General features: G+C 39.3%; 1 protein-coding gene across 16 annotated transcripts in view; it reads left to right on the top strand.

Annotated features, from left to right (window-relative positions):
- LOC101171409 (neuronal cell adhesion molecule) overlaps nucleotides 1-19,298 on the top strand; it is a 76,436-nt gene extending 57,138 nt beyond the window's left edge. For 3 of the 16 annotated variants that reach the window (XM_020703865.2, XM_020703867.2, XM_020703866.2), the window contains 29 exons: nucleotides 337-348; nucleotides 867-972; nucleotides 1,088-1,281; nucleotides 1,645-1,767; nucleotides 2,531-2,701; nucleotides 3,185-3,241; nucleotides 4,050-4,161; nucleotides 4,252-4,436; nucleotides 4,544-4,678; nucleotides 5,055-5,198; nucleotides 5,300-5,411; nucleotides 5,489-5,655; nucleotides 5,790-5,937; nucleotides 6,154-6,278; nucleotides 6,632-6,661; nucleotides 7,281-7,382; nucleotides 8,513-8,710; nucleotides 8,888-8,958; nucleotides 9,086-9,311; nucleotides 9,390-9,505; nucleotides 9,599-9,800; nucleotides 9,891-10,013; nucleotides 10,345-10,521; nucleotides 11,900-11,959; nucleotides 12,189-12,308; nucleotides 13,997-14,158; nucleotides 14,684-14,815; nucleotides 15,147-15,225; nucleotides 17,631-19,298. In XM_020703865.2, coding sequence (XP_020559524.1) covers nucleotides 337-348; nucleotides 867-972; nucleotides 1,088-1,281; nucleotides 1,645-1,767; nucleotides 2,531-2,701; nucleotides 3,185-3,241; nucleotides 4,050-4,161; nucleotides 4,252-4,436; nucleotides 4,544-4,678; nucleotides 5,055-5,198; nucleotides 5,300-5,411; nucleotides 5,489-5,655; nucleotides 5,790-5,937; nucleotides 6,154-6,278; nucleotides 6,632-6,661; nucleotides 7,281-7,382; nucleotides 8,513-8,710; nucleotides 8,888-8,958; nucleotides 9,086-9,311; nucleotides 9,390-9,505; nucleotides 9,599-9,800; nucleotides 9,891-10,013; nucleotides 10,345-10,521; nucleotides 11,900-11,959; nucleotides 12,189-12,308; nucleotides 13,997-14,158; nucleotides 14,684-14,815; nucleotides 15,147-15,225; nucleotides 17,631-17,877 — 3,836 coding nt within the window. In that variant the 3' untranslated portion in view covers nucleotides 17,878-19,298. The remainder of the gene's footprint in view (nucleotides 1-336; nucleotides 349-866; nucleotides 973-1,087; nucleotides 1,282-1,644; nucleotides 1,768-2,530; nucleotides 2,702-3,184; nucleotides 3,242-4,049; nucleotides 4,162-4,251; nucleotides 4,437-4,543; nucleotides 4,679-5,054; nucleotides 5,199-5,299; nucleotides 5,412-5,488; nucleotides 5,656-5,789; nucleotides 5,938-6,153; nucleotides 6,279-6,631; nucleotides 6,662-7,280; nucleotides 7,383-8,512; nucleotides 8,711-8,887; nucleotides 8,959-9,085; nucleotides 9,312-9,389; nucleotides 9,506-9,598; nucleotides 9,801-9,890; nucleotides 10,014-10,344; nucleotides 10,522-11,899; nucleotides 11,960-12,188; nucleotides 12,309-13,996; nucleotides 14,159-14,683; nucleotides 14,816-15,146; nucleotides 15,226-17,630) is intronic. The other 13 variants (XM_020703869.2, XM_023955664.1, XM_023955663.1 and 10 more) reach the window with 12 other exon arrangements.
- The last annotated feature ends 3,068 nt before the right edge of the window (nucleotides 19,299-22,366 follow it).

Raw genomic sequence — 22,366 nt, 5'->3', positions numbered from 1 at the left:
ATAAATCTATTGAATCCTCAGTAAGTGAGCATCCATGTTGTTTTTTCTTTTTCTTTATTGTCCCTGCTGATAAGTTGGCGAGTTGGTCAGGGACTATTTTGCCCTTCAACAGGATGAAGTGGACATAGAAAACAGAAAAATATCAAGAAAATATGAATTTCTTTGGATAGATGTTGGAAACTTTGAATGCAGAAGTGACCTTGTCCATACTTTCTTCACTGAGTTGAAAATCGAACCTAAAAAGGACTGAGAACTTGATGATCACTCACGCCTGTTTCCTCTCCACTGTCACATTTTTTTTTCTGGTTTGCCGATTGTTGGGGAAAAACCCTAAAGTTCAAGAAGGATGTAAGTTGCCAACAATAAAATATCCCCAGCAGGACTGTTTTTGGACTTTTTGTGTTTGTTGATTTTTTGTGTAGCTGGAGATTTTTTTACATTATTTTTTATATGAGTGAATCTGTGTGATTTGGAGTGGACTTTTCATTTTGCATGAGTTCTCTGTTTGCTGTTTCTGCTCCTTGTCTGCTCCTCTGTACTTGTAGGTGAAACTGCACACAGCACGAGTTCCTCCTACACGATTTGTTTTGTCGTAGTCCATTAGTTGCCTCCGCAGCTCTGACAGGAACACATTAGGCATCAGATAATGGCTGTAAAAGGAAATGCACCTGAGTGTCCTGCATGCCTTTCTGCTGTTGCACTTGCAAGAGCTTTTTATTGCATGTCAGCAAAACTGTTATGTGGGTTTGAGCCTCAGTGCTTTTGGTAATGACTGCTTGTGTGGTCAATACAGCTGCACAGGGATGTTTTGCTATTCAGGACATGAATAACACGCTCTTATTTTTTATTTTTTTGATTGCCTGTAGTGCCGCAGCCGCCGACAATAACTTCTCAGTCTCCCAAGGATCACATCATTGACCCACGAGAGAACATTGAAATTAAGTGTGAGGCAAAAGGGAATCCGGACCCCAGGTAGGGGGAAAAATTCACGTCTCGAAAAACAGTTTGTTAATAAAATGTATGTTTGTTCAATCCTGCCACTATTGATCAATGAAAAGGGAGTCACTCTGCTTTCCCCCCCCTTTAGTTTCTCTTGGACGAGAGACGGGGCCCACTTTAAGATCGAAGAGCACCCCAATGTGAACATGAGACCCAACTCTGGCACCCTGGAGGTGGACATTACCAAGAGAAGAGCTGAAAGCTTCGAGGGGGTCTACCAGTGCACAGCCGAGAACAAACACGGAAAGGCTGTTTCTGATAACATAGTTGTGCGTCAGTCCAGTAAGTGCATTCTCTCTGTTCCATTTCCAGTTTGATTTAGAACATGCACATTTCACCTCATATGAATTTCATCTGTTTTCTTTTTTTTTTTTACCTTTTAAGTCACTTTTTCCATCTTAAAAGCACTTCTAGAAGGTAACGCTGCATGCAGAACAGCATTTGTTTTACCTCACGGGATAGTCGAGTCAAATCTCCTGTTGTGTTTTTTTCCCTTAAGCTTTTTTAAATTCAGCTCAACATCTGCCTCCTGTTTGTCACATCAGATCTGTCATCATGTCTCAACAGTCCATTAGCATCCAGATTTTCATGTCAGGTTGAAGTGACTGGACACAAACGCTGATGTCAATGTAACTCTTCTGACAGGATCCCCCTTGTGGTCAAAGGAGAGACTGAAGCCGCGCGTGGTCCAGGAAGGCGTTTCCTTGGTGTTGCCGTGCGAGCCCCCCGCTGGCCTACCTCCTCCTTTGATATTCTGGATGGACAATAGTAAAACACGCAATTTAAATTACTTTTCCTTCGTATCTTCCTTATAAAGTATGGATCTAAGTGGTACCATTGAAGCAAAAAAAAAAAACAAAACATTTTAGACTCGTTAATGCATCAGAAGGGTCAATTCATGTTTTTTTTCTTTGTATAGTATAGTTTAATAAAAAATTTGAGATTTTTTTTTTACTCTTTTAAATATTGATAGAAAATTCTGTTTTTTTTGGAATTAAAGATGTGTTTTCAAAATCTATTGATGAAATTCACAAAAGATATTTGTGATAATGAGAAAATTAGATTTAGATTTAGATCGTATCAATTATGATATGTTGGGTGATTTGCTGAGTTTTAGTCACAACAAAGTTAGTCTAGGATGCACAAATGGTGACATGAGTTTTCAGGGAAAAAGAGCACCTTATTTACCCAATGTCTGAAATTTCATCCACACATTTCTAACAGGGTGTAACTTTATTATATATATCATTAATTATCAACAAATGTTGCACTCTTTCAATACAACAACTAGTCATTTAAAAACAAATAACAACAGATAAGTTATTCTCATCATAAAGTTTTGAAAATTAACCAAGCCCTTCTACTGCCCCTAGTGGAGCGATGATGAACTACAGAAAACATGAACAAGGTTCTATAAAAGGGGTTTTAAGGAAAGTTTGGATCATGCTAATGAGATAGGGGTCACAGAAATGCGTGTGTCATACATTATACGAATGATTATATAGGGTTAATAAATAACTGTTCATTTCAGACTTCCAAAAGCTGCCTCAGAGCACGCGAGTGTCCCAGTCCTTGAATGGGGACCTGTACTTTTCCAACGTGCGCAGAGAAGACTCCCGGAATGACTACATCTGCTATGCACGCTTCCCAGGCACTCAGACCATCCAGCAGAAGCAACCCATCACTGTCAAGGTCCTCAACCGTAAGTCTCCAGCAGAAGCAAACAGAGCCCATTTAAGGTGCAACGAACTTGTGCAAGACAGATGCACAGAGAGCGACAGTGTTCTGCAAGTAATGCGTGAGCGCGTGCACGGCGTTTGGAGCAGCGTGTGGGAGGAAAACAGCTTCCTATCTGGGATCCCATCCTCAGACGCCACGGGCTCGCCATCCTATTGAAAAGACATATTGTCAGAGCTCTCACGCTTCTCAACACTATCTGCTGAGCAGCCATTCACCGCCACTTCTCTGTGGCACTCTGTGTACACATTCTCCATCCCCCAACAAAGACCACTCTCATTTTCTGTGGCATTTTTATGGCTCACATGACGACAGCCAGCCTCTGATGGTTTCCTAATTTGTTGTCTTTTTTTTGTTGTCATTTTCAAGGTTTAAGTTATTTCTTTTCATTCAAAGTCTGTTATGATGTTCTCAACTTGTGCTGTGTGATTTTTCTGTTGTGTTCCAGTGGATTCAATCAATGACACAATGGCAGCTTTTTACAATGACACTGATTTATTTAGCGGTGAGTTTTGACACCGTCTATACGTTTAACCCCTTTGCTCCCGACCTGGAGCTCCGACCTCCAGCCTCCTACCTGCTAACATCCACCCTTCAACCCGACGTCCTTGGGCTTTCCAGGGGCTCACTCTGTTCTAATCAAATGGGACATTTGACACCCTCTAGTGGTTGATCCTAACATAGCACCCAGGCCTGAAGCTTACCCTCTCAATTACCCCCTTGACCCCCCCAACATGATTAACTTCCCTTTTTTCCCCCCCTTTGCTCTTTCCAGAACTCTTTTGACTATTAACCTCCTCTTGTTACTGTTTGGCATTACTGCTGTCCGGGGATCATTTCATTTGTACCAATCATTTAAAAAATCGATACAGCAATATTCTTTCAAACACATCTTCAGATTTGATTGCCAAATATTAATAGTTTAGCTCTTTTTTGGATATATTTTCACATCTTTTAACTCTTGTCGCAACTTGTTTTAGTTTTCTTCCAACCTTTCTTAATTTCTAAATTCTGAAAACATTCACACAGCTATTTTCTTAATATAGGACTGCAACAAAGCAATAACATATATATTCTTACGAATAACCTCCTAAAATACAGAGTATGAAGTGTTAGATAAGACCGTTTTTGAGTTGAGAAACAGCACTACTGTCCAGCAGATGTTTACTGTCATAACCGAGTTGTCCATAAAAGGCTTAGTGAATGTAAACAGCCTTGTTTGATGAAGATAAATCTTCCTTCAGGACTTATGTAGACTACATGGTGTCTGCTCTGCCTTTTTGACCTTTTTGATTGTTGACATGTGACCTCAGAGGCCCCAGCAGATGAGAGGATGCCTTCTTTTCTGATTCCAAAAGACCGCCACAGTTCCAAGGTGGTGTTGAGAGGACACAAACTGGACATGGAGTGCATCGCAGAAGGACGGTAAGTCCAAACATTTTTTGTGACTGGATTTCTTCAATTGCTCATTGCACGACAATGATTACTGTCGCTCTTTTCACCTTTTCTCTTTAGTCCCACCCCTGAGATCTCATGGACCAAAGATGGCAGTGTTCTCCCAGCAGGCCGCACATCCTTCTTGCAGTTCAACAAAACTCTGCAGATCGACGATGTGTCTGATTCAGAGGAAGGAGTTTACCGCTGCACTGCGACAAACAAATTTGGCTCTGTGCACCACACCTTCCACGTCACTGTCAAAGGTTTCCATTTTTTTATTTCAGTTTTTTTCTTGGAACTGATGCTCACAGTTCCTTACACAGCAGTGGGCTGACTTGATCAAATCTCCACCACTCTGTTCTTCTTACAGCTGCCCCTTATTGGATCAGCGGCCCCCCCAGTAACCTTGTTTTGTCTCCGGGAGAAAATGGCATGCTGACCTGCAGAGCCAGCGGCAAACCCAAACCTCTCATCAGATGGACCAAGAATGTCATGCCCATCGAGAGTAAGCACATCCTGCGCAATGCAAACACCATTAATTAGGATGATTAAGACCATTTTTTGGGATGCCGTATCCATCCTTTCAACTGATAAGTGCTTCGGTTTAATATTGCAGCTTCATATTTTCACCAGTCTTTTTGTTTTCATCAAGTCATAGCTTTAAGGTGACAATTCTACAATGATTACATATTTAAAATGCTTACTCTTATTTTTTCATATTATCTTATCAAACATGATTATTGGTACTTGCAGACTTTATTCCCATTTTCTTTAGTTTTGTCCTCTTCTTTTTTCTTATTTTCTTATTTAAGGGCTAATAATTTGTCCAAACATTATTCTACAAAGTTCTGATGTTGTCACTCAACTTGTTAACATTCCAGCAGGTTTAGAAGATGACACCATGAAGGTAGAGGATGACATGATCATCTTCCGGGATGTAAAGACCAGTAACAGTGCTGTGTACCAGTGTAACGTGTCCAATGAGTTTGGTTACCTCTTGGCCAATGCCTTTGTCAACGTGCTCTGTAAGTTGAAACAGAAGCTTGTATTTGACCCATTAGTTCGTGTGTGTGTGTGTTTGTCGGGGGCAATAAGCTGAAAATAAACCCCCACTGCTTCATTGTAGCCGAGCCTCCCAGAGTCCTGACACCTGTTAACAAAAAGTACGAGGTCATCCGAAACCACCGGGCGATGTTGGACTGCTCATTCTTTGGATCGCCCATCCCAAACATAACTTGGTGAGTACATGAACTTCGAACAGAGGAAAGTGTGTTTTCCACTTTTTTTTTTTTTACATGTCCTCTCTGTGCTTCAGGTTCAAAGATAGCAGGTCCAGCACTCTGGATGGAGACTCTTACGCCCTGCATGACAACGGCACCTTGGAAATACGGATATCTCGACCAAGAGACAGCGGGAAATACACTTGTGTTGCCAGGAATATCCTTGGGATTTTTGAAAATCATGTCTTCCTGGAGGTCAAAGGTGAGAGTATTGCTGTTGTTTAGGCTAGACTTCATGCCGCCCCCCCCAAAACATTTTAGATGTGGGGACGTGTAATGCGTTAGTGATTTGACTAAAGGAGGTTGCTAACAACTGTTTTTCCTCCTTGTCATCAGAACCCACCCATTTCCTGAAGCAGCCAGAGTACCAGGTGATCAAGAGGGGAAGATCTGTGACATTTGAGTGCAAGGTGAAACATGACTCATCGCTCACTGCCACCATGACCTGGCTCAAGGACGACGAGGAGCTTCCAGATGATGACCGGTCAGAACACTGACACGTCTGCGGACGTCTCATTTTTACTGTTGTTGTTTGATGGCATTCTTTTGAAAATGAATGTGAGCTGATAGGAAAATTGAATTGTAAGTTCACAAAGTATTTTATTTAATACCACCAGCAATAGTGTTTATTTTTTAAAGATAAAGTCTTGTAAGAGTGTTTTCCATCAGATCAAATTAGGTTTTTCTATCCTCAATGCAGATTTGTTGTGGGGGCTGAGAGTCTCACCATCACTAATGTGGTGGACAGTGATGCGGGGATGTACACATGCATCATGAACACCACTCTAGACCACGTCTCAGCCAGCGCAGAGCTCACTGTCGTAGGTAGGTAACACTGAAAAGGAGCTCAGTTTCAGTGTTTGAGTGTTTGTAGTAGTAGTAGTAGTTGTAGTAGTAGTAATAGTAGGAGAACTCTGTTTTTAGATCTACTCTGTGGAGTAGGTCTGTGCTCCACTTAACCCAGGAGATTGCCAGTCAGCCTTACCCAGGTTAACTGGAAGTGAGTATAACAGGGCAGACTCAGACAGCGGTCATGTCAGCTGCATGAATATTTGATGACTGCTTTCCGAAACAGTCAGGTAAATGTCTGCTTTCTTACGGCTGACTGACCACTGAACTCACTGTTTTACTCCTGCGCCTCCCCCTCTATCACGACCACTACCACCCACTTCTTCCAGACACCACGCCTGCCCCAGCTGTTGTCGACGGTAAACCTGCTGCCTGCGTGAGCACGCTGACGTGCTCTGCGAGCATGGCTCTGTGTTGGTGGTGAATCTGTCTGTTGAATGCAGCATGTCAAGGCTGATGATACTTTTGGTTCTGGGTTATTACAAGACAGTTTGTTGTTTTCTTTCTTATTTATTACATCAGTGTTTATTTTGTTTTTTACTTTTTTCTATGACCTTTGGGGATTTTGTGCTTATTTAGTAAAAAAATAAGTGGGTACATTTGACTTTAAGACTAAGAAAAATTATGAATTCAAAAATGTTTCATTTCTTTGAATGTTTTTAAATGATGCATTTAGATGTTTCATAAAAGTATTCCAAGATATGCAGAATCAGTTTTATGTTTTTCAAAATAAAAAAAATCATTCAGTGAGTCATTTTGTTTGCATGATGAAGCATCTGCATGAGTCGTTAAGTTAGAAGAGGTTTTTTTTTGGTTGAAGCTCACAACTTAAGATGTATTTGGCTGTCAGTGAAATTTCAAAGTGTTTTTGTCGTTTGCTTCATTTGGTCACAGCATGCTATGGCTTTATAAAAAGGAAGAGTACAAAAAAAAAAATCACTGATAAGATTTTTATATTTTTTCTGTTTTTTATCCCAGAGCGACCTGATCCTCCGACTGACCTGGAGCTGACAGACCAGACTAAGAGAAGCGTTGTCCTAACTTGGATCCCTGGCAATGAATACAACAGTCACATCAAGAGTATGTGTGTTAGGAGGAGTCTGTACATTTAACACCTCAATTGAATTTTTGCACTATTTTAAATTCAGCTAAGCTCTCAAAGCAACGTCTAATTAGTTTTGTTTTTATCAATCAACTTGAGTAAACTTTACTGGGAATCTTTATTCAAAAGTTTAAGTTTGTTTCTGCAATAATAAAATACCTTGTTATATAATCCTTTTTTTACATCAGCCATTATTTGTATAAGCTACGCTATATTGTCTGCAGTGACCTCTATAAAGTTAGCCCCATCAGTTGTTATAAAGAGCCTAATTTAAAAAATTCTTGAAATAGTGAAGATATTACATTAATTATGCACACATATAAATAGTTCTTGTTAAAATAATTTTTAAGTCCTCAGTGATGCATCATAAAAATTTTTTTTTAGAGAATTTTGAAGTAGTATTTTTTCCATGTAAACAAGAATAAATATACATTTCCTTATGTCATGTTTAAGAATGAATACATTTCTTGCTCTTTTGCAAGATAATTTTGAAAATCAAGTTAGATCCATTTATGATGGTTCATGTTTAATTTCATATATCTGATTTTAAAAAGTCCTATTTTGGATGGAATGTAATGTTTGGATTTTTGCTCTCACAAATTAAATATTTGTGTTTTTCAAATAAATTTATTCTATGTTTTTTTTAAAATAATTTAATACTTATATTCAAATTTTTAATGTTTTAAAGTCGGTTGGTATTCCAAAAAGTGCTTTTGTTGTCTTTATTTTTTTTACCTATAAATCCTTTATTTTGAATGTTTTTTTATACTGCAACTTCTGATACAAATGGTTAAAATGTAATTATCATGTAAATGAAATTTCAATTTGGCCAAAAATAGTAAATTTATGTATTTTTTTCTATACTGACAGTAAAACAAAAAACACCAAGTTTAAGATAATAAAACCCCATAATTTTTGTTGCCCAGAATTCTTGGCAACAGCTTTCATCTGAAACTATGAGTAATGAGTTTTTGAATGTTTTTTTAACCTCATAAAGGTTAAATATAAAAATAAATAAATGTACAAGTGACCAAAAATAAACTTCTATCATTATTCAAAATGTTGCTGTCTAATAAATGCAATAAAACTGTATTTTTTCTTTCATCAGATTTCCTGATCCAGTATGAAGATTCTCTGCACCATCGAGGTCACTGGCATAACCTTACACATGTTCCTGGAACCAAAACATCAGCTCATCTCAAACTATCACCCCACGTCCACTACACATTTCGAGTTCTAGCCCTCAATGATGTGGGTTGGAGCCAACCCAGCAACCCATCCCAAATGTACAAGACCGATCCTGCAGGTACAGAATTTGGAATTGGCTCACATGGGGTACATTTGGAGATTTAAATGAAGCAAAGTAAAGGGGTTGTGTGCAGCTGCACAACGTGGAAGTCACAGACAATCTCAATGTGGGCCACCATATGGTGGCTTTTCTTTTGAAAAAGCTGTGATTTCTTTTTAATGGTCTGTTTTTCAGCTCCAGACGAGAACCCTACAGGAGTTCAGGGATTGGGAACAGAACCTAACAATCTCATAATCTCTTGGAAGGTAGTCACATCTTAAATGTTTTGACCCCAATGCATTTAAAACACAAACAGAATGATAAATTGCTGCAAAGAAAACGTTTTGTGCTGAAAAATTAGGCAAATGTTATTTTTTTTCCCCCGTTTGGTAGCCTCTGACAAAGCTTCAATCCAACGGTCCTGGGCTTCACTACAAAGTAATGTACAGGGAGAAAAAGCCAGGCAGTGAGTGGATCACAACAAACGTGGCAAACAATTCCAGATTTGTGGTATCCGGTACATCCACGTTTGCTCCATATGAGCTCAAAGTTCAAGCTGTGAACAACTATGGCGAAGGCCCCGAGCCGGCAGTTGTCATTGGTTACTCTGGAGAAGATGGTGAGTTAGAATGACACTTTTGGTGCATTTTTTCCAAACTGCTATGAAACTTTGTGTTGCTTTTTTTGTGTCGTGCAGTGCCAAAGTCAGCTCCAACGGGGCTGCGGACAGTCGTTAGGAACAGTACCATGGCAGAGGTTGGCTGGAAAACTGTCTCCGATGATTCAATACGAGGATTTCTCAAAGGATACAAGGTGATCCGCAATTATACTGTTGAATGGGTGTATGCACATGTTTGCACGCTGCAAGTTTGGATTCAGCTGGTGCATACCAATTGCATCCTGCAGGTGCACTACTGGAGAGACCATGGCGTCCACAGACATCACCTCGACCATGTGGAGAAAATCCTCACCTTCAGCGGAAACCGCAGCCATGGCATCCTCCCTGGTCTACACCCCTTTAGCGATTACTCATTCTATGTGAAGGTTTTCAATGGGAGAGGAGAAGGACCCCCAAGCATAACCAAGCACTTTAGGACACCTGAGGGAGGTAAGAAGACCAACACTGTCTGATTTCCATCTCCTATTGCCTGACATCTGTGGGTGTAGACTTTAAAAAAAGATGTTTTTATTTCTCCAGTTCCTGGACCTCCTACTTCTCTGGTAGTTTCTAACCCAAACCTAGATTCCTTAACCCTTAAGTGGAGTCCTCCTTATGATCCTAATGGGCACATCACTGGCTACACCCTCAAATACCAGCCAGGTGAGATTTTCTTCACAACACAATACTTTAGATTTTTGTAACTCACACCGGTGACACTTTCTTCCATGTAGCGTGTAGTTTTTGTACGTCACTCTTTTCCATGTCTTTTACCGTAATCTAATAGTTTATTATGGCAAATACAACAGTACAAATTAACAGTTGGTCATTTCTATTTCCCTACACCTCTGTTATCTTCTCAACCCATTTTCCCCCTCATTTATGCCCCATCTACAACCCCCTCCTTTTCATCCAAATATTGAACTTACTTCATTGCTTTCCGATACCCCCTTTTCCTCTCCAATCCCACCATTCTTGTCATCCATCCTTGTAGTCAATAACTCCAATGAGCTGGGCGAGGAGGAGGTGCTGGCCCTGGCTGCCAATGAGACCTCAGTCACTTTGCCAAACCTCCAGTACAGCACACGCTACAGGTTTTATTTGAATGCAAAAACTAAAATTGGAGCAGGCCCAGCCATTACTCAGGAAGCGGTCATCATGGTGGATGAAGGTAAGTCAGATCAGATTCAACAACCCTTGGGATCAATATTTAATCCTGAATTCTAGTTTTAATTTTCATTCGGAAAAATCAACAACCATATAAAATGTTTGTCACAAAACACATCTATTTAATTTTTATGAGGAAGATACACAACAAAAAGAACATTTTAAATCAATTTTACTGAAGATTTGTCCACATTTTTTTAAAGATTTAAATATAAGAAATAAAAGTTTTTATTTTTTAATGTGCTTTAGAAAAAAGCTTTTATAACCTTTATTTAAAACATTTTACAAAGATTTTACAAAAGTCAACTTAAAGGCCTAAATGTTAATCTTAAGTCTTGAATGTGTCACCATAGCCCTTTTTTTAAATGCCAAAAGCTCTTCAGTCTCTGAGAAGCTGAAAGCTAAATCAAAAATAATAGTGGCTTGTGAAATCAAGCTTGAAAATAGAGAATGTGACAGTAACCTTGTTGGGAATATTTTTTGCATGCGTGACAGAACCTGCGATAAGTGACTCTATTTTCTCCTACATATTGAGGAGGATTTTGCCCTCATAGAATAGAACACATTAAAGCTTCACTTAGAACACATACTATGTCTCAGAAACCATCTGGATGATGGTGAAGCAAATTACCTCTTACCATAGATGATAGATGTTAGGGCACATATGCTTTTAAAATGCAATTTCTTTGCAGCTATGATGGTTTTCACTCTTTTTGGATGGAATGACTACACTTTTAAGTTTTTTTTTTCTGTAGCAATCAAGTGAAAAGTAATTTATGCCTTTCTATGTTCTTGCCTAACGATGTGAGATTTGCATGCAATCAATCTTGTCCGTGAACCCCCTGCCATTGAGGTTTTTTATAAGCTGTTTGTCGATCGCTTGGTTTTGGTTCAGCTCTTAGGCTTGACAGTCATTGTGTCCTTGGGGAAGCCCCCAATTGTAAAATACTGTGCAAGTCGCTTTTGACAAAATTGGCTACAAAATGCTTTGGAAATGTAACAGGGAACCCAGCAGATATGCAATCTTCGGCTTTATTGGCTGCGCTGCAGATCCAGTAACACCACTTACAGTTGACCATGCTGCATGTTGGCAGACTTGATGTTCTGTAGATAATTGCAACAAAATCTAGCGCAAGAACCAGGAGAAACTTCCAGACACCTATGTGGTTTGCCTAAGTAAAGAGAGAACATTGCAGTCCCACTTCAATCTATATGACATGTTTTCTTCCCTGCATGGCACGGATGTGCTTGGCATGTTAATTATGTGCAGCTTGGCATCTCATTACGCAGTGGCTTTTGAGCGTCTCCTGTGGAAAATGTCTGCATGTCTTCTTCATGTGTGTGTCTTGTGCCGTGTTTACCCCTCTGAATGTTGTTTGCAGGTCAGAGCCAAACATCTCATCCTAAAGTATGGTCTCGAACAGTTCATCCGCCACTCAAGGGTACAGACTGTGCTGTGATTTTAGTGCAATGCACGTCTTTAGACTCATTTTGTAATCAAGTTTCATAAGGTCTCCGTTTTTGTTGTGTTTTGAAGCTGCATTTGCTTGATAAATATTGGTCTAAGTGAATGTATCTAGGCAAATATCGAGACAAAGCTTTATTTCCTTTGATTAACAATCTTGTACGACTGCCTGCTCTTGATAGCTGTCTCTTCTCTCATGTGTACAGAGCGACCGGCGAGTCCTTTTGCAAACGTTAGCTCTTCGGTTGGAGATGATGGTGCCCTGATCAGTTGGGAGTACTGGGGCTCCGAGAAAAATGTTTATGTAGAGTACATAGCAAACAACAGTAAGCAAGCATCAGTATTTCTCTCAACTCTTCCATTAACCACCAAGAGTCCGATTCTTTGTTACTGGCATGTGCAGGTGAATAGAAATGTTGGCAACCATCAGGCTTTTACCAGCACAGATCCAGTTGTGTTAAAAACGGCTTCCTGTGATTGGATTGCTAATTGCTAAGTGCTGTTGGTATGGATTTTTCATTTCCAACATGAATGCAATTAAAGCAGAAAACCTGAGAGAAAAGCAGATCAAACATTCTTGTTATGCCAGATGAGTTTGACTCAAGTGCCTCCCACTGTTTTTATCCACCTGCAATAGGATGGAGGAGCTAATGTCGTATAACTCTTTCATCAACAGTTTAATGGATTAAATTGTGGTGAAAAAAAATCACGATACTCATTTAGAAAAAGTTACTATGAAAAACATCATCATTAGTCGCAGCACATTTCATGTTGAGCCCATTGTGAATGTATGGTGGCCCGAAAGCTCAAATATAAAGTGACAAAATCAAAGAAATCAAAAACTACATTATAACTTTTTCAGAGCATTTACACTGTGTGCTAAATATCCTTGCTTTAGCATTGCCAGGTCTTAATCTATATGCTTATAAGCTATATTTTATTTGTTTAGAAAAATATCTTGCTTCAGTTTGGACTGTAATTTTCCAGTTAATTAGGAGTTTGGCTAAGCTTAAAGGCAAAGAACACAGAAACAAAGAAAGGTGTTTTTAATGCTCTAATAGTCATCCAATTTCTAGATATTTAGAGTTGGTGGCTAAGCAAATGAAAATGAAAATGCAAATTTAAATGTAACCTACTTGCTTAGCAAATAAAATGTTCCCTCCCAGCCTACTAAAAGAAACTTCAGTAAGTCATTTTCTGCAGATTGTCACTATGCCCTGATTTGGACTTTGATTAAATTATCGGCCCAAAAGCTGGCCACGTAGCATTGCTGGCCATGATGACCCATAAATATGCACTCTGATGGAAATTTTGTTTTTGATTTTTAACATGTTCTTGTGGCCTTATCCTGATGATGGAGGACATATGGAAAGAAAATTAAGCTTAAAATTGTATTTCTGAGTATTTCTTTGTTCAAATCGTTGTGAATCTGGAGCAGATGAAAAACTGCCATTGGAAAAAGCTTGTAGTTGTAATATAGGACCTACAAAGACACAAGCTCCCTGCTATGCTGCTTCCATGCATCCACCTGTACAATTAGACATGTATTAGATCCATGTATGTCTTGGTTTTCCTCGCCCGATCTGGCATTGGACTCAAAACAGTATGCCTAGATAGAGGCGATATTTTTCACAATTTTTGTTGCACCGGTAAAGTTATGCTGGTGGTTGTGTGGGGCTGTAAGCCAGCATGAGAGTGTGTAAACAGATGGAAGATGGGAAGTGGAGACGGGCTTACTATGCACCAATAATTTAAAGACCACTGGCAATGCTATTAAAAATGCTTTGCTTTTTGAAAAGCTTTGGGGATTTTCATAGGATTTTTTGTAATGTAGTACTCTAAGCTTTTGGGGCCACCACAATAACTCATTCATAAACTCCATAATCAATCCCAATTGACTGTAGTAAACTTCCATACCAGTAGATGCTCCATCATGCCTCCATGACCTCCACGGCTTATTAGAAGCTGCGTTCACCCAAGTAAACATATCTCACTTCATAAACGTTTCCTACAGGTGAAAGTGAAGAGGAGTGGCAAAAAGAGCTTGTAAATGGCTCTCAGAATGTTAAGCTGAAGGGCTTAAAGGGCGGCCTGTCCTATAGGGTCCGTGTGGTGGCCTATGGTCACCACGACCAGCCGCTGCATTCGTCTGATGAGCTTGTGGTCACAGTTCCAGGTGAGGCAATCCCTGGAATGCAGCCTTCGTCCTTGCGTGGCCGTGTTGGCTAGTTTGTGGCGTTTTGTTGTCGTACATCATCAAGCATGAGTTCAATGGATGTATAGTGGTAGAGAGACATCATCTGAAAGTGCACATGAGTGGATGATATATTTTTTTTGCGAAATTCTAGGTTAGTAAATTGCAGAACCAGTTTACTAGTTTAGTAAATGTGTAGCGTGTATAATTTTACCCCCTGTATACGTATATGTTTGTGTGTAATTGTGATTGTCTGTGTGTCACTGTGTGTACCTATAAACTGTGTGGTCGATGCTGCTCAAGCCACTGCTAAGATTTCTAACTTCTCTAACATGAATGCTTCCTCTAACAAGGGCTAATGTAAAGTGAAATCTCTAATTATTAAAGATGAGAAAATCATGTAATCCAATCAGCACATGGTTGTAGATAGATGACCCCTTGTCAGGAGATGGACATGTGATGTGGGCGGGATTTGAGATGATTTGAGATTTGCCTTTTTTTGGACAGCGATGGTGAGCAGACAGGTGGACATCGCCACTCAGGGATGGTTCATAGGTCTCATGTGTGCCATTGCTCTGCTCATCCTGATCCTTCTCATCATCTGCTTCATTCAGAGAAACAAAGGAGGGAAGTACCCTGGTAAGCACAAACACCAGCATGCAAACATAATAAGCTGCAGTTCAGTGTTATTAGTTATCCCTAATGGCTGCCTAAAATGAATATTTTGACAGTTTCATCTTTCGGGGTGTAAATCAGGCCAAGCTTTGAACCATAATCATTGTGTTCTGTAATAAGAGCATTCTCTTTTCAGCATCTTTTAGACATTAGGACAAATATCAATCAAGTTTATGAGTGGATGTTTTCTTTTTGTCTCAGTATTGCTACAAAGATTACATTTTAAGAAAAACTGTTTTTTTATATTACTTTCCTGCTTGAGGGCCTTTGTCTAAATTGTTTTGTTTCTCATCAGTCAAAGAGAAGGAGGATGCCCACACAGACCCAGAGTTTCAGCCCATGAGAGACGATGACTGTCCCTTTGGGGAGTACAGGTGAGAGAAAGTGACCTGGTTTAGGGGCTCCCTATCTTTACTCATCGCCCTTCCTGGCCCTGTACCAAAATCTGGCCCAGATCTGACCCCCCTCTCTGGGCTGAAGCTCTCACTTCTCAGATGACCCGTTGATAATCCAGATTCACTCACAAGAAATGGAAGAATTGCTCCCGGTCTGGACTCCTATCTTCAAACATTTATTCGTTATCGTTTATTCTTGTTTTTGAGACATCTGGGGTTTTATGCGTGTCTAACGCTGTTATGTATGCTGTGCATGACTTTACAATTTATGGAAGAGGATTCTTCAGGTGAGGGGGTGTCTCAAATGGTTTGAAAGCTTAAGGAAGACTGTTATAACAAAAAGATTTGAATAAGCTGCCTTCATTCCAACCTAAATATTTGCATTAGTCCCATTCCAGCCAATAAGCTATTCATAAACAATATTTGTGAGGTCGAAAATATCAACACGTTGTCTAGTACAATGCTGCGTCACCTTGACTGGACTGCAAATCGCTTCCAACATCATTTAGATGTATTTGCCAGCATCCTCCCTCTGGGTTGCTATCATGTTGCACGCAGACAAATGAAGCACTTTAACTCTGTATTATTATCATTTTTTTAAACATTATTTTATAAGTCAAATTCTATAATGGTCTTGCTTTTGTATTTTATATTCCTTTTTGTATAACGTAGACGTAAATATGTTAAATGGATTTCAAGACATAAAAAAATCCATATATACAACGAGATACCTTTTATGCATGGATATCAAATCTCACACATTGTTGGCATTTTGATTTAAATAGAATCATGTTCATTGAAATTGTTGTTTACTAATAGATATGCAGGATGTGGATACATATGAATATAAAATGAAATTAAAGGCATGTTTGATGGAAGCAAAGTTGGATATAAAAGAGTTCATTTATGCTGTGAAATAAAAAAAAGTAGGCTAAATCTTACCTTTAATAAAAACTAATAAAAAGATCTGATTATTTGATTAACATTTGTCACTACAACTCAAGTAATGTTATGTGTCATATATACTGGTATGTTTGTATAATTTTCCTCTGAAAAGTTTGAAAGTGTTTCATGGGATTTAGTGTATATTTGTTTGAAAGTTAACAAAAATGTTGTAGTTTACCAACACTGTCTAAAAAAATAAGATTTTTCCCAATAAATCAGCTTTAAGTCAATCAATTTAAATGTCTGTTTAAAAAAGCACATTGCTAGTTTTTATGGGAAAAAGAAGAAAAAATCACTATATTTGTTGCAAACAAATAATTGGCAATAGATTTGATGTTAACACTGTAACAAAATCTGGAATTTTCTCAAAAAATGTTTTTAGGATGAGGGCTGACAGTTCACACAGAACATGAGGTGCATGGGTTTATTCAATCAAAATGCAGATTTCAATTCAGGGGCAATAGTTCAAAATTACTCTTTTAATTTTTTAAACTAAAAAAAAGTGTAAATTCTATCAACTTATTTATAATGAAGGAATATACATTTAATTGCCCCTGCTGAAACAACATGGTAGACCAATTGCAAGAGGAAGGTTGGAAATAATATAGTGCACTTGTGAAAGAATCTTCAGCATTTTGCTTAGATGGATATTTTAACAAAATGCAATAACATGCATAATAGCAAGACTATTGCTCTATAATTTCTCCTGATTGTGTTTGTTCAGTAACGTCTTGAAATTGCACGAATGTGGCTGAAAGTCATAGGGGTGTAGGGGAAGGTAAGGACGGTGTCAGTGGGTGGGGTTGAGGGGATCCAACAGTCACTGTGGAGAAAAATGCTTGCTTTCATCCAGTTGCACATTCTCCCACACAGCCTTCATCGTATTCAGTTCTCCTCAGAATGGTTCAGTTTTTCATCTGCTCCACCTTTTTTTCTCATAATGCTTTGCTGATAATTGCTTCTTGTTTTGAATATTAGGACCAATTATGAGCTCGTTTGTGTACGTGGATGTTTTCAAATGTGTGAAAAGCAAGGAAGCCTTTCTTTGCACATGTTTAATTCATTTTGCCAAGTGGTGGTTCCTGTCATGCTTGAAATGTTAGGCTGAAAACTGTGCTCTCCAGCTTTATTCATATCATTGATTTGTGTTGACTTTTTTGTTTTTGTCGAGACTTCTTCACGTCTGGTTTCAGGGGGAATTTGAACCCAGTGTGATTGCTTAAAAATGATTCCCCCGTTGCCCGGCAGAAACCAACGAATCACTCACAGCTGCCGTTTTTTTTTAGAAGTGGAGCAAAACAAATTCATTTGCCACACAAAAGTGGTAAAAATTGGGGACCTGTGATGCTTCATCTAAAAAAAAAGTGTTCACTGATGTTGCTGCTCCATCTGTCACCTCATTTCATGTGCAACGGCTTGCATGTTATTTTCTCTTTCAGTGACAGTGAGGACCATAAGCCGTTAAAAGGGAGCCGCACGCCGTCTAACGGGACGGTTAAGCGAGACGACAGTGACGACAGTTTAGTAGACTACAGTGAAGGAGGGGACAGACAGTTCAATGAGGACGGCTCCTTCATTGGCCAGTATAGTGGCAAATCCATCAGCAGGGAGACTGCTGAGGGCCCGCAGAGCTCAGAGGCCCCATCCCCTATCAATGCCATTAACTCTTTGAACTCCTTTGTGTAGCCTGTTTAGCTTTAACTGGCCACTATGAGGCGCTGCACAGGCCGCCTGCAAACCTCCACAGCTCCAGCATCCCTCTCAGCACTGCATGGCTTTATGACCTCTGCTGACATATGACACGCAAAAAAACCGCAGAAAGGCACGTTCTTATGTCACTTTATGGAGAAGATGAGGAAGCACAATCATCAGGCTTTCAACAACACATGAATAAAGTGATACATTATTTTTCACATTTTGATATTAGTCAATGCAGCATCGGCCATTCTCATGAATGGTGTTCTGCTGATACCATCGTTTCTCCAAACTAGGCTGACATCAGAAATCTTAAGAAATTTAAATTCTGTGCCACAAATAAATCATGTTGTATAATCTTAACTCTGTTTATTTAAATATTTACAACTTAAGGTATCAGAGGACACCACAAAAGTGGAAGAAAACTTACAAACTCTCGTGTTGCATGTCTCAGTTCCTGCAGAGCTTTTTCTCGGCACTAACATGTGGTGACTTAGTCCTGAAGCTTCTTTTCCTGACGTTCCGTTAGCGGATTGGACAGATCCAATGACCTCTAGAGCTGTTTTGATGGGAAATAACATATGCACTCACACCTCCCAATGCTTCAGCACATATAGCTGCCTTTAATTCTCCAAACAAGTTTACTGCACTCAGACTGGAACAGTTACAAACAGTAGAATAAAGCTTGGTTCAAAAAATCTGCAGCCATGAAATCCGTGAGAGTATTTCTGAAGTGGGTTTATGTATTGAGATCTGTGAGTGTGTATCTGTGTGTTTGTGGGATGAAAACTGTACATTATTTAATTCCTCTTAGGCAGAAGTTGTTTATATGTACTAACTACACTTTAGAGCCTTTGAATGGGATCACGGTTCCTTTTCTCTTAACTTGCATCAAGTTTTATTTTTTTTAAAGTTATGTAAGATATCTGTTTCATTTGTACATAGCTTGATTGATTGTATTAAAAAACTGGTTAAATGGCACCATATAAGTGGCAATATTGTGCAGGAAATGGGTGATTTTGTTTTTTAAAATGATTTTCTTAGAAAATTTATATTTCCTTATTAGCTTTTTTTTTTTTGCTGTGCAACTTGAACGTTGTTTTATATGAGCTGGACTGAAAACTGCATCTGGTTAAACTTGCTTTGTCTTTTGCCAATAACACCCTGATGAATAAAGCCGTTTGGCTTTATTCCTGTATCTGATCGCTGTTGTTTCCATTTGGTCAAATGTAAAAAAATAAAAATAAACTGACGTTCTACTCTGACAGCATTCCAATGGATTTGTATTAAAGGAACAGATTTGTACTAACAGATACTTTCCATGTTTATTCAAATTTCTATTCATTTTGGCGCAAGTATGAAACTATGGCTATGGAAAGCATAATGAAAGAATAAAATATTATCTGCTGTAAGTTTCCTGCCTCTTTAATAATGACTTTTGATAAAACCAAAATCCCTGTGTTTTGAACAGTTTATTTAGAATTTATTTTTTATTATTATTTTTTTTTTTTATTGCAATAGAGCACAAACGTACTGAATTGATCTGAAAGAAAAATACCGTAAAGTCCGGGTTATAAAGCGCACCCGATTACAAGCCGCACCCACCTATTTTAACGTGCTTTGATATTTTTGTACATACACACACCGCATTAGTATACAAGCCGCTGTCTCGACAAAGCGCGTCCTGACTACCAGAGTGTGCATGGCTCATTACCACACTGTGGGCAGGTACTGGCCTTGCTTCAAGCTCATGTATCTAATTACACCCACATCTGAAACAGCATGGACCTCTATTCTGTTCACAAGTTCCTCAGTTATGGGTTTTTTTATTTGATTTTTTTTTTATTTTTTTTAACTTATGGACAATCTAGGTATCATACATAAAATTACTAACAGTAACCATATAATCAACATTACATCCCTCAGTTATGATGAGGAAATTTACATCCGCGATCCCCCATTTCCCATGAGTCTTAGGGGCTAAAGGCGGGGCCAACGCCCGGCTCGCCACACTGTTGTTCGTGTTTAAGAATGAGCAAGGAGCAGCAGTGCATGGAGGGGTGAAAAGGAACAGCTCTCCTTCCACTTGTGTCGCGGCAGCATTATGGTACTAACGGGGCTGGTTAAAAAACATCGGTAAAATAGCGCGCGCCTCAGCGCGATACGCGCGCCTCAGCGCGGCGCGTTCGTCAGAAGCTTCCTTTCACAACAAACGAGTAAGCCCTGGCTGCAGCCTGCAGAATGGGTCATCATAGTGGAATGCTTTGATTGCAGAGGAATGTGAACACGCTGTGGAATGTTAACCCCGCCCACGCTGAGCCCGTGCATTTGATTCACCTTTGTCACAGCAGTTGTGATTGCAGGAAAGGGGAAGAATCAGTGGAGCACATTTTGTGTCATTGTGAATTGTATGAGGAAGAAAGAGAACAGAAGGAGGAAAATTTGAATGGTGCAATTTTTTTTATGTATCACTCAAAAAAATGATTCAAGCCCCTCTTTCATGTAACACAATAAAATTCTGTATGTTTTATTAAAAAATATTTATTTTAAAAGATTGTATCTACATTTAATTGACCTAACACAAAATGTATAAATAGTTTCCCCTATAACTCCAGTAATCCAAAATAATTGAGTTCAAGTAAGGGGCATGCTGTTGAATGCTGTTTTCCTGTTTCTCTTTATTCTTTTTGCCGTCTCACGGCTACAATTTTTCACCTATTTTAACCATTGAACTTTTAAAATGTTCAACTCCTTCATCTAATGTAATGCCTGGTATGACTATTAGTCCTTCAAATCCTTCGACTTTTCAAAAGTGAAAACTTTAGTTCGCTTTTTCCACGTAAAAAACGAAACTGTGGCATGAAATCGCTTCAACTCGGCTTCTCCCAATAAGACGAAAGACGATCATGGCCACGTGCGTGATCACCGGAGTGATAGCTCAGTGGCTTAGATAGCGGGTTAACAACTCAGAGGTTCTGAGTTCGAATCTAGCATTAGACCGTTGTTGCTTATTTTTTTTTCCTTTGCCTTTCTTGATAAAATTTAGTTCGACTAACTCGATTATATTTCATTACATGGAAGAATTTACTTTGAGGTGGGGTTACTCATATTTATTGGATGTAAATCCTGACAAAACAATTAAATTGAGTTCATCCAATGAGTTATTTTTTGAGTCTGTGAGGCCAGACAGAATTTATTAATTCCTTAATGCATGCACATGGAAACTTGTAAAAGGCATAAGAAGGCAGGAATCATGGTAGAAATTCCCTAATTCAATTAAATATTTTTATTTTATTTTAGCACATACAATGAAAAAGGGATCATGAATACAAAGAATGCATTAGGATAATACTAAACTTTAACAAAAAAGACTAAGCTAAACTGATATCCCTGCCCTTAGACCCCCCCCCCTTCACAGTAAGGAAAAACTCCTTAAAAACCCGTAGGTGGCAATATTGCACATGGAAACTTGTAAAACCACCAAAGAAGAAGACGGGCTCAGCATGGGCGGGGCTAACATTCCACAGCGTGTTCACATTCCTCTGCAATCAAAGCATTCCACTATGATGACCCATTCTGCAGGCTGCAGCCAGGGGTAGTTGCAACAAACACTTGTTGCTCCCCGGACGCCTCTGCGCTCCGCGCTCGCCAAGCGGGCTCCTTGTCTCCCCTTCCTATCCGAAAAGCTCACATGGTGGCTGTGAGCTTTTCAATGCAAAATTCCGCTCAGTCAGAAACCGTAAAAACGACCACATGGATTTGTGTTTCCAGTCGTGTCCCGACAAAATAAAGGCTGATGTTATTCACACATATTTACGTGCAGCCAGCCGAGTCACTATGACTCAGAGGTAAATACACTTCTGAGCATGCGCTGTTCTCTCCGTCACGCAGCTGACCGGCATTTCCATTTACTGATGGGGGATTTTTTCACGCTGCTTTTAACTATTGCTTTTAACTTGAAAGCTTTATCATATTGTAGCGGCGATCAAGTGCACGTTGGGTCTAATGGCACCAAAGGATTCTGGGATGCGGCCGGGCATGCGTGTTTCTTTTTGTTGAACCATGACTGAAGTGTCTAAGACCTGAAGTGAGATCCATGCTGTTTGGCTGCTCAGAGGTGTGATAAAAAAATGACTTGTGCTTGGTGGTGGATGGCGCATACAAAACCATTCACCGAGCCCGAATGTTCGTACATGGCGGCCGCCAATCAAACCCATAAATTAGCTGCGTCGCAGAATAAGCCGCAGGGCTGTGAGCGCAGGAAAAAAGTAGCGGCTTGTAGTCTGGAAATTACGGTAAGTGTAATTAGAGATAATTTGACTAATCTGGATAATCATCCTTGACAAATAGTCAAATAAAAAAATAATGAAAAAACGTCCATATTAAGCGATTCAGAATGAATCAACCTTTTTTAATGCTCACTTATGGCCCTGCCTCTTCCATGTCTCTCATATTATCAAAGTGTCGTGGAGAGAGGGAT

This window comes from Oryzias latipes, chromosome 6, assembly GCF_002234675.1.
Source record: "Oryzias latipes chromosome 6, ASM223467v1".
In the NCBI taxonomy this organism is placed as follows: domain Eukaryota; kingdom Metazoa; phylum Chordata; class Actinopteri; order Beloniformes; family Adrianichthyidae; genus Oryzias; species Oryzias latipes.
This window is presented reverse-complemented; position numbering and strand designations above follow the sequence as displayed.